Source organism: Homarus americanus, unplaced genomic scaffold (genome assembly GCF_018991925.1).
Source record: "Homarus americanus isolate GMGI-L3 unplaced genomic scaffold, GMGI_Hamer_2.0 scaffold29188, whole genome shotgun sequence".
Lineage (NCBI taxonomy): Eukaryota > Metazoa > Arthropoda > Malacostraca > Decapoda > Nephropidae > Homarus > Homarus americanus.
The window spans coordinates 464,297-476,877 of NW_024728626.1; the positions used below are offsets into that span (position 1 = coordinate 464,297).

Here is a 12,581-nt window from a genome sequence, read left to right on the forward strand (position 1 = left end):
GTCCGCTAACTTCCTGGGATTGACTTGGTACAAATTCAAATTCAAAACATTTATTGACAAATACATCACAAGGAGCTGGTTAGCATGCTAACTAGCCCGCCCAAAACTACTTTTAACAAGAGCTCAGACTTGGTACAGTATGAACGTAACTTTCCCTTGAAGTTTCCCTGGGACTGCTGAAGCTGAGGGCGGTGTTGAAATACAAAAACGTGTCAGATTTCTACCAATCAAGGTGGTAGTGCCAACATTTGATTATAGGAATTTAAGTGACTTGGTTTTTTGAGGTGAGAATCTCTTGTGATTGGGAGTAATTGGGATTAGTATTTTCCCCTTATCACAAATCACTGGTATAGTTGTACGTATACTGTATATCCCATATCCCCAGGACTTTTGATTATGGCATAATGGCAGCAACGACGTGACCAACATCAGACTGTTTTGCGGAAAGATAATACGTCATGGTCTAGTAATTAAATTTAGTAGATAAAAATCCGATTCCATTTTTACAGCAATCTATCAGAAAGTTAGCGGTAATGACGTTGGTGTGTGATATTTCGAGAGAAAACCCCGAGTGGAAGTGGAATTTTTCATGGAGAAAATCGAATGTTTCCATTGATATTTAGATTTATATGTAAAGCTTATTTTCTTTTAGCTTTTACAGTTCCAGGCGATATGAAATTGCAGTATAACGTAAATTGTTAATTATTCTCATACTTCTTGGTCAAAGAATTATAGAAATATACGAAAATAGTCGTTGATTACCGAACACGTCATTTATCTGTCAACAATTATGGTCGACAGACGACAGAGATATAATGGCCCAGCTTAGTGCTTACGATAATCAGTGGCTCCAGAGCACGCGAGCAGGGAAGACCTTCGCTCCTAAGTTGCAAGTAGTGCCAGTGAATCCTCCAAGTAACACCACTGTACTTTGTAATCTTGAAGGAACACTTATTCGCTGTTGATCTTCCACAAACTACTACGGTAAGTTACAGATCGGCGATTTAAACATTACAGCATTATGAAGACGAATCACAGAATTAAAAAAATAGTAATAATTTTTGAAACGTGTTGATGAGAACACGATTTTACGTTACGTAACTGGTCCTTCCTTAAATGTTATATAATGACAATGTACCCATGATAATAGAAATTACTATTGCATGTGTTACGAGAATTCAAAACCAGAGGTTTTCTATTTTTTGGGGTCCTGTCCATCAGTATTTTTTCCGTCCGTCCAACTGACCGACTTTTTCCCTTTAACGTTTTCCTAATCCCCCCCCCCCCTCCTTTCCCTTACATTCGCACATGTGTAGTAGTCTCGGTTTCCTCTTGTAAAAAGTATGAAATTTGACACATATATTGGGTGACAGGTTTGTATATTTTCTTGAGAACCTTTAACCATTTTATATATATATATATATATATATATATATATATATATATATATATATATATATATATATATATATATATATATATATATATACAATTTTTTATATAAATTACTGTGTATTTGGCTTGATTTACCTAACAATTCATTTGTTAAAGTGTAGTGTACTGTAATGTGGCTAGTAGTCAATCTTTAGATGTCTATTTTCTCTTTGTATGGCCACACAAACGTACGTACATGTAGATATCTCACACTCAGGAATGAGGTAGAATAAAAACTCACAATGCGTTTTCTGTATATATATATATATATATATATATATATATATATATATATATATATATATATATATGTTGTACAGAGCAGTGCTAAGGAGTTACTAGGTGAGGAGTAGCTTGCTCTGAGTTCCTGTAGGGCGAGGAGCTCTCTGAGGAAGCTGGGGGGTGAGGTGCTGGAGAGAGATCTTGCTGGTCCTGTAGGTCAGAGTAGAATGGTCTCCCTGGTTCAGTTCAAGTTTAGAAGTTTAGAAGCTCCAACAACTTTCCCTGAATACGAATTCGCAACCTTTCGATTTACAACAGGTACCTACTTACTGCTAGGTGAACAAGGACTAAGGGGGGCTAGGAAGTGTCCAAACAACTTCCGCCTGCCCGGGAATCAAACCCGTGACATCTTGCTTGCGAGGCAAGAGCGGTACCGCCTCTACCACAAGCGCCCCCAGTCTCCCTGGCCAGCCATGGCCGTATTTATACAATTTACGAGGATCAGGATTTGGGGTGAGCGTAGCGAGAGGGCCAATCACAGAGGAGGAGGCCAGGCACACCCGGCACTCTGGTCCTAGCGTTGCTACGTGTGCTTCTGCACTGGAGAGTAGGTCTACCGGCACCGCTGGCTGGTAGGCGCGCGGGAGCTCAGTCGTCCCCTGTAGGGGATGGAGTCCACTACAAAAGTACCTGTACTGTACTTGTCTTAAAATGGTCTGCTGTTGTGAATACACTTACATTATTATAGTTTTGAACTCTTATTTATTATGTTTTACTCTATCAACATTCTTACTTTATATTTCTTTCGTTTTTATTCTTGAATGAAATTTTTTTTTTTTCAGATGCATATGCATAACAGACTTGTGTGGGGTTGGCCAGCCTTATCATTTTCCTATGCTTCCACCAAGTCCTTCCAATCCCCTGTGAGTTCATTCTACCTTTTTGTCTTATAGTATATCTTTATACCAAAAGTTAATACAGTACTTTTTCTTGCACTCCAATACTGTACTGTTTTCTTGAGGTAATATAATTACATAACTTGTGCATACCAATTTGTGTTACTTGCCAGATACCGATACTAATAATACAGTACGTACTGGTTTGTTCTTGAAGCTCGGTAGATATCTACATTATACAGTACTATACAACTCCCAGACCCATACAGCCTTCTCATGGTAACTGGTCAGTATTCCCAATTTGGTGTTTTTGGAAATATGATGGTATAATAATATTGATGAGCTGAAGAAATTTTGTACTGTATAGATTTTGTTTTAACATCCAGTATACCCTAAGTAAAGTACAGTATATAGATTTGGTATTACCATGCAGCACTGTACTGCATACCCAAAATGTTTAACAAAATAAATAAAATTGATGTTTACTTTATGTGATTAGTAACAAACATTATACAGTAGTGGGAAAATTGTAGCAGGGACCTTTAGCAGGGCCATAGACAAATCAGACAAGTCCAGCCCACCTACCTGGTAACCTATAATTTACAGTAAATTTTATGGTAATTCTTAGCAATGTAGTTGTATCAATGTGTATTTCATCACGTGCACAACTTTCTAACCCAACTTATAATTTACAGTAAATTCATATGGTAAATCTTACCAATGTGTCAATTTCATAACATGCGCAATTGGCTCACCTAACTTGGCCTAACCTAGTTATGTAAAGGTGCTGGGCTATGGGATGCAATGATTCGACTAGAAAAATTAAACTGTTTGGGCGATCATTGTATTTCTGGAATATAAGAAAATATACTATCCACTTCTGGATGACATTAGGATGTAATGTATCCTACAAATTTTTTTGAAACCTCAACAAACTCACAACTTGTTACTGAAAAAGAAGGATAAGAATATTTCTAACCTTACTCAAACAGTGTTCAGAATAAGGTAAAGTTTCTGCAAAGAGACATAATGATAGATACAGGTAAATAACTAAATTAATTAATTAATACTGTATCAAGAGACATAGAGTAGTAAGTTAGGTCACCTGCTGTATAGGAGCCAGTTTTTAATAGCATTTAGTTCTTTTAGTGCACCTTTTTTGGAAAATTAGTATACAGTAGTACAGTACAGTACTGTACTGTAAATGTAGAACCTCTCCCTCTTGGGGTGGGTGAAGGAAGGTATGTACTAGGTTTGGATTCTCTTGGGTAGGATGACGTTTAATTACTTGGGTATGATTAGATTATTTTAGGTTATCTCATTTTCTATCCCTGAAGCAGAGAACACAGTTTTTCTAGCATGATCTGTAAATTAACCTCAACCATATATACCTTGGGTATAAGAGCCACAGCTTTAAATGCTGTAGATAAGTCTTAGTTTCTGGAAAAGTTAGCAGAAAACTTTTCAACATTAGCTGATAATTGATGGGTAGCATATAGTATCAATCTATTAACACATTTAAGTTGCTACACCAGTAACTATATCTAAATTTGTACTGTACATGTAAATGTTCTTTTGCTAAAAATATCTGATTCTGATCCTCTACAGTTGACTGCCAGCAAAGTTTATGGAACGTCAGCAACCCTCAGGTTAGTTCACTTTTGGGTGACTGTACTTTTGTAATTAGCAAATTGTATTGTTAGTCATTGCCCCTGTTTCACTTAGTTGCACTGTAACATAGTCAATTTTGGGTCAGTTGCTATGCAACGTACTAGTATCTCGGTAGATACCTTGTCACTTAATTGCATTGAGAATTACTGTAGTACCTATTGTACTTTCTATGTATCCCCATTTCAGTTATTATACTGTACACTTACTGTATCCTAACAGCTTGTTACACACTTCTACTATAAACCCTGGTGGAAAGGGAAGTCCACTTGTCTTAGCCTCCCCCCCCCCCCCTCCTCTGTGGCAACAACTTCCCTCCCTGGGGCCATTTCGTTGCCTTAATATCCACAGTCTCACTGGATAATAGGTTTTCATGGTGGAGTTGTAGTCTACCATATATAATTCAGTACAGTATAGTGATACTGCAAGAACTCGGACAGTCATTTCTGTACAGCCTCGTCACTCTATTCTAACAAAAATTTACTGCCAATTACTGTAATCCTTCCACACATGTTCAAGGGATTTTTTAAGGCCAAATATTCTAAACCAGGAATAGGTCAGAAAATAGATGTTGTACCATAGTTACAGTATGTGATTGACTATTTTTCAGTCTGGGACTTAAAGGAAACTGTTAATTTTGTTTAAATTGTTCGTGTGCTCGCTTTTGATTGGCTGCTTTTTAACCTGTGAAACAAAAGGCTGTGTGGTTGGTTGACCTCAAACTCAAAGTCCACTGTTGGGTAATCCAAATGAACTTCTGCCTACAGTCAAGCTGGACAACGGAGTGCCCCTTCACCTTCGAGGGTGTGACTGTGGGCAACATGACTGTTTTCAACGCTACTTGCACCCTCAATGGCACAATTTCGGATAACCCCCTCCCCTGTCGTCCAAACTTCATAGATATCTCGGGCACACGTATTGCTCTTTACTGCTATGCTGTTAAAGAACATGAAGGTGGCTCGAACCGAACATTAGGTTAAGGTTCCTTCATGGTTCCTTCGTGTGCAATGCAGTTCCAAATTCCATATGAAGTATTTGGTAATGAAGTTATCAGCCTCCTATTTAGATAAGACAACAGTACTCTACCGGCAAAACACCATCAGAAGGAGTGATTTAATGTTAAAGTTCCAGAAACAATGGAATACAATCGCCTTAAACCACCTGAGTCACTTGTTGGGTCACATAGTGCACTTTGATATTACTGTAGTATTAATAAAACTAAGGTACAGTTGCCTCCATGTGAATGTGCCATGCCCTGGGAGTGTGTGAGGGCACAAGTACAAGATGTGACAATGCAGTGCCATAGTTTAATAAGTAATATAAAAACAATAATGACAAACAAATACTGCAAAGCATCCATATGATAAGTGTGCTTCAGCATTGATGTGTGGCCACTCAAATGGTAATTTCACTGTTTCACGCCCATTCATTCAGCCCTGACTAGTGCTGTGTTGCTACATCTCGTACCCAAGCCCTCACATACACTTTGGTATGCTCGTGTGGAGGCAACTATAAATCCTCTTGAATTCTGTAATGTTGAATCTTGGTATCTAGTCTTTTGCCCTCTTAAGGATGATAGAGGACATCTGTAGAGGTTTTAAAATTGAGTGGTAGTATGGTGTAGCTTGATAGATGAGTGTCCTGTAGTGTTTATAGAACCAATTTTTTAGGTATGAGTTGGATGCATCATGTCACAGCTGCTATCTTGTTTCAAAGTACTCATAAGCTGAGAGAGCAGGTTTGTAAGATGATCACTAGCTTTCATTTAAATATAAAATTGTAGTAGCACTAATTCAACTTAGGTATGTATTGTATCTTAACATTCTGTATACATTCTTGGAAAATAGTGCTGTAAGAAGCAGCTCTCTAAGTGTTCAGTATAACATGATTCAAATAAATAGATATTTGCAATACGTACTGTGGTGCTCTTTCTTACCCATGAATGATGTACAGTATGAGACTGTACACATGATACATGCATCAAAAACATATACTGTACTGTACTAATAAAACTATTCATGGTGGATATAAAAATATACAAGAAATTCTATAGAGTACTCGGTAGTATAGTTGGTCGGACCTTGAATAAGATTGACTACTGTCTGCTGTCACTCACAACACAATCCTTCTTAAAAATCCTCCTTGAACTAGTCTATCTTCTATCAACAAATTAGTGGATTGGGCAGTTGCTCTTACTTTGTGTGCATTTTTGTGGAATAATTCAAATGGTTGATGCAGCCTAACCTAAGCTATGCACTACTGTACTTTATTCTCTCTGCCACTGATCATCTGTTAGCCACTTGGGAAGTCGTTCAACTCTCTATTACGCACTACAGCATTGATAAGTACTGGGCAAGCACTGGTTCCAGAATGTATCTGTACCTGCATCAATATTGGTCGAGTCTGTTTTTGAATGAGCTCACATTTGGTGCCATCACAAAGCTTTCTGGCAGATTGTTCCAAGACTTCACAACTGTCACTCCATAAAAGTTTGCCATGACAATTTTCTGAATTTATGACTTCCTTAACCTGAGGCTGTTACCTTAAGTGGGGCAGACATCCACTAGTTTCAGGAATGAGCATTCGACTTTGTAATGTCCTCCGATGTGCTTATAGACTTTTATAAAGTTACCCCTTGTCTGCTTATAGTATAAGCAAAGGAATTGCAGGCATTCTAATCTCTGGGTACCTGAGGTGCCAGAGTACAAGTACCAGTCTGGTGGCACCTCTAGATATTTTCAATCAACTTGTACAGTACTGTATGATGATTTTACTGAATAAATATTCAAATTATTAAACCTAGAATATTAATAACTGTACAGATAGTTAACACCACACACTTCACTGTGCTTCACATTAATATATAATTAACCTCACCACATCATCTGGCAACCTATGCACACCAGCCTGTGGCAACCAACCAACACACAAAGTAGTTCAGCCTTCACACTCAAGGACAAATACAAAATACTTATGCCCACTACATATAAAATTGTAGACACAAGTCCATTATGAACATCTACTGTATCAACATGACATACAAAGATACCAAATTACTTATTACAATATTAGATAAATAGCTGCAATGTACAATTGCGGTCAAAAGTCTCAAACACTTGACAGTATTTGGCATGTAAGTACCCGAAGGTCTTCAGTATTAAGGAGAGTTTTATCCCATTTTGTGGTTCAGGCATAACATGTGATGACAAGTAGTGTTATTAGTATATCCCAATCATATGTGTATAACTCAGAAGTAGATGCCAGATATTGCTAAGTGTTTAACACTTTTGACTCCTACTGTATATTACACACTGTATGCAAATGTTCTACTTTGTAATGTATTCCTCAAAGGTGATACTTTCACAGCCACCCTGACCCTAAAATTTATTGGAACAAGGCTATGAAAGTGTCCTTCACTTGTACCTAGATTTACTATAATGTGGTATGTAATATAGGTATTTCTTTTTACCTTATTTACCTAATGCCTGCTCAAACTAGGGGTGGCCATGTCAAGGGAAGAAGGCCAGTGGCTCATATGTAGGATCCCTGCATTGTTCTTGATAGTCTCGTCAAGGACTACTGTATTTTGAAGCCCAGTACTTTTTTGATTCCACAGCTTGAGCTCTGTAAAGAAGTGTTGTTTCCTTGTATTTGCCCTCCCACCTACCCAGGCACTGTATGAGTCCTATTGCAGCCTGCAGGCTCCTCATCCAGAGTGACACTACACTACACCCTCACTCCATATGTAGGGGCTGCGTGCAGTAGTAATACAATTACAGGAGGTGACAGTGTAGTCGATTTCTCCCCTACAAACGCTGTTTGTCGCTGCGTAGCCGACCCCGCGAATTCCCCAGTGGATGCCTCGTGGTCTAAGTCAACCAGCGCCGCCCACGGAGCGGGGGTCAACTATCTACCCACGCCTACCTCCGCTATAAAAGACCTGACCTTGTGGTGACCTGTCTCTTTCTACCTACACCAACCAGCCAGCAACACCTCCTCCTCCTCCGCCTGCCTGGCGGTCCTCGCTCCCGCCGGAGAGCATGGCGACCCACAAGCTGGTCCTCCTCTGAGCATCCTCACCAACCAGCTCTCTCTTCTTCTAGCTACAGCCACAGCAAGCTATACCACCTCCTCCGCCGCTGCCTGGCGGCCCTCTCTCCCGCCGGCGAGCATGGCGACCCACAAGCTGGTCCTCCTCTGAGCATCCTCACCAACCAGCTCTCTCTACATCACGCTTGTAACCACGCTGCCACTTCCCAGCACCAAGCTGCATTGTACATCCAATACAACATGTATACAGAGAGCACATTGTGAGTTTCCTTTCTCCATCCCATCCTGAATGAGAACCAAACATCCCATACCCCACAAATGGTGACCCCCGGAGATTCGCACTCACATAGGATGGAGGAGAAACCGATCACTCTCCCAGTCTTCAAGCAACATGGAAGACTGGCTTATCCACCCAGAAGCAGCTCTCATCGGCTCTACACCGCAGGTTAGACACCCTCGAGCAGCACTGCTTCTCTAAGCAGACACCAGCTCCTCTTCCTGCCCCAAGCACCACGTCCTACCGACCCCAACACACCCGTCCTGCCTCAGACGCCGCCCCCGGCCCAGCAGTACCCCCTGCCGCTCCTAATGGAGCCCCTGCTCCCGACGCGGCCCATGCGTCTGAGTGCGGACCCACGCACCCCTCTTTTCTCCCTTAGGTACCCCCCTGATACTGTCCTGTACCCTGCTGCTGTAGTGGACCCAGCTGCTGTCACGAGCCCTCATCCGCTTCTGCTGACGCAGCCCCTGCTCCTGACCCAGGCCCACACACCCCAACAGGTGCATCTGACGACTCTGTACCTGCCGTGAGGGAAGCACAACATTCATCGCCTCCACACACCCTTTTTCTCCCTCTCTACTCCCACAGATATTGTGTATCTAGACAGTTGTCTCTTCTAGCCACCGGCTCATCCACGCCCTTGCAGTTATGGCTCACATGTGGCATGCACCGCCCGTTCTGCCTCACATGTGCCATGCACCCCTGCAGACAACAAGTCTCCTACACTGCCTGGAGGGAAGGAGGGAGTATTGTAGTGGATTTCTCCCCTACAAACGCTGTTTATCGCTGCGTAGCCGACCCCGCGAATTCCCCAGTGGATGCCTCGTGGTCTAGGTCAACCAGCGACGCCCACGGAGCGGGGGTCAACTATCTACCCACGCCTACCTTCGCTATAAAAGACCTGACCTCGTGGTGACCTGTCTCTTTCTACCTACACCAACCAGCCAGCAACACCTCCTCCTCCTCCGCCTGCCTGGCGGTCCTCGCTCCCGCCGGAGAGCATGGTGACCCACAAGCTGGTCCTCCTCTGAGCATCCTCACCAACCAGCTCTCTCTTCTTCTAGCTACAGCCGCAGCAAGCTATACCACCTCCTCCGCCGCTGCCTGGCGGTCCTCGCTCCCGCCGGCGAGCATGGCGACCCACAAGCTGGTCCTCCTCTGAGCATCCTCGCCAACCAGCTCTCTCTACATCACGCTTGTAACCACGCTGCCACTTCCCAGCACCAAGCTGCATTGTACATCCAATACAACATGTATACAGAGAGCACATTGTGAGTTTCCTTTCTCCATCCCATCCTGAGTGAGAACCAAACATCCCATACCCCACAACAGCATTAACCCTTTGGGTGTAACGGTCACATCATTGTTACTTTAGCAACATTACTTTTAGACAGTTAAAAAAAATCCTCTCATACTGTATTCAATCTACCATTTTCTGTAAATAAAAACTTGGCAACATTATTGAATATAATTATGATGTGTTATATAATAAACTTGCTTCTGATTTAGTTTTGCCCCATTAGAAACAATAGAGGTGAGCAAATACAGTACCAGCTTTTATAAAAATGACTTAACATTGTTTTACAAGATGATAAGATTATATTTCCAAGAAATATGAATGCCGAAAATGGAAATTGCATACATTTTAGATATGTCAAGTTATAAAAAAGTTTCAAGATATATTATTGCCCTTTTTCATTGCAAAATTGCAACTACAGTACCAAATAGAGAATGTCCAGGAAACCTGATGATTCCCTCAGGGGGTTAAATAATGTTTTCATAGCCAAGTTCCTTTAGCTTTTTCCTCTGTAAGTGATGCACCTCTTCCTCAGTGAAGGGGTTGATGGAGAAATAGATGAAGAGAGACAAGACCACTATAAGGATGATTGCCAGCATTGTGTTCAGGAGCCTCTTCTCCTCCTTCTCCTGGTGAAGGTCCGTTACCTCAGCCAGGTGCTTGTTCATGGCTGCTACCTGTTCCTGTAGGAGGAAGTACTGGTGAGTGACACATTGAATCACAGTTTGTATGAAAAAAAGGTGTAGAGGAGGGGCACTACCTTAATACAGTATGCGTTGTAATTTACTATTATTTTTTAGTATTTTTATTATACAGTAGTACATACTGTACAGTATTAGTTAAATTATTACTATAGTACAAGTGTAGACCCTCAAATCCTAGACCAAGACTGGATTTTCTGGTTTCCTGGATCATCCATGTTACCCCGGCTCTCAGTGGAATGTTTTTTTTTTTGCTTAAATAATTTTTTAATATATATATATATATATATATATATATATATATATATATATATATATATATATATATATATATATATATATATATATATATATATATATATATATATATATATATTATATATATATATATATATATATATAAGTTGTTATATTATTGTGCTAACTCCTCTACTTTACGCATGTTAATGTAACCCGAGGGTACCGGAATGTGAGGAACGCAGAAAGTGAATAACATAACATATGGGATTACTGAATGAGTCCGGCCATCCCCAAACTCCACTTTTGATCTACACACAACTATGTTGTAGTAAAATTTTCTCTTAACTTTATGATGGTATGAAAACAAGTAATATAGAAGAGGTTAGTTAGGAAAGATAAAGGTTAACATAGGAAAAAAATAAAGGTAAGGTTAGAAAAACTAAAAATTAGGTGTAACTACGTGTAGTAGAAGAGATGGGTCGGCATACGGGATGGAGGCTGGTTCCAGGCAGAGGGCAGATTAATACCTCAGGTGAATCACTACACAGGTGAATCACCATCACTGTCACTTTAGTAGAGCTGTCAGGCTTCCCTGACAAATCCCTCAAAGTCATCTTCACTGCCACTATCACTGGCTTGGGCTGGCTGTGGTGGGTTGAGGGCTAAGAAATCTGTTATGCTTTACTGACGGCTGGCGCTGATGTTGTCGCGATACACCTTGATGTACGGCCCATAGCCTCGCACCAGCCGGTATGGAAGACTTCATAGCGTCATCGCTATTGTCATGGGAAAGGAAGGACTTCATCTTCTGCACACCCATGGCACCCTTATCACGATGATCTCTTAAATTGTACTCTTCGGAGAATAACGCGACCTTCTTCCTCCTCTTCACTGACGTGTTCTTCTTCCAACATCTGCCGCAGTCACTTCAGGATCTCTGATCACCTCCAGATGTCGCGTCGCTGGTGGTCTCGAGAAGCCTGAACTGTAACAGTTCGCGCAGCTTCTCTGGCAAGGTCCACTGCTACTGCAAATATTCTGAACCCTCACCAGTCACAGATTGACTCCCTCCCTCTCACCTGGTATTCCACATGCAACACATGTCTCCATGCGACGAATTGTAGCAATAGACAGCTGGATCCCATGACTCCACCAAGAAGTCCACAGCTTTCTTGATGTTAAATACTCTCCAGAATTGTTTGAAGAGTATTTTTGCTGTTCTAACTGTTGATCCTCATCTTCTTCGCCGCCTTGCTATCGTGGTGGTGGTAAGTCACCAGGTTACGCATCCTTCCCTGGTGTTGGTGTAGTCGCTCAGGAGCTGAAATTTTTTGTTGAGAATGCAGCTTCACATTGCAAATCAACCCTGGTCCATGGGCTGGATTAAAGACTTAGTGTTGGGAGGAAGGAAGACCACTTTACGTTGGGGTGACGATCTAACAATAGGGCGAAAGTGTCCTGGTGCGTTGTCCAGCAGCAACAAAATATTAAATGGGACATTCTGTCGCCACAGAATCTCTTTACATCGAACAAAACAGTCATCAAAACCAGGAGAGGGACAGTGTAGAACATCCATGCCTTACGGCTATCAGCCAGTGGACATTTAGCTTGGTCATGTCCATGCTCTTGTAGGCTGGGCGGCTTGGCGTGGCTGTGTGATCACCGAGCACTTGAGCTATACAGGTACCGAGGCATTGGTGGTAAACAGGACGGTGATGCTCCTTCTGCATTTTCCTCGCCCTCAATCCTGCTGGCATTCTTTTCACAACGTAAGGACTTGGGCTGTAGTTTTT

The 12,581-nt window shown here is 41.4% G+C and overlaps 1 protein-coding gene and 1 long non-coding RNA gene across 2 annotated transcripts in view; one reads left to right on the top strand and one right to left on the bottom strand.

Moving 5' to 3' along the window:
• The first annotated feature begins 769 nt into the window (after positions 1-769).
• Positions 770-7,196, top strand: LOC121866157. The gene is made up of 4 exons (XR_006088901.1): positions 770-984; positions 2,499-2,579; positions 4,161-4,201; positions 4,988-7,196. It is a non-coding gene; the product is annotated as an uncharacterized LOC121866157 (long non-coding RNA).
• A 2,808-nt stretch (positions 7,197-10,004) lies between these two features.
• The window catches only part of LOC121866158 (sodium/glucose cotransporter 5-like), a 98,355-nt gene continuing 95,778 nt past the window's right edge, over positions 10,005-12,581 (bottom strand). The window contains exon 15 of the mRNA XM_042365761.1: positions 10,005-10,530. Within this exon, the coding sequence (XP_042221695.1) occupies positions 10,315-10,530 (216 nt within the window). The 3' untranslated portion in view covers positions 10,005-10,314. The remainder of the gene's footprint in view (positions 10,531-12,581) is intronic.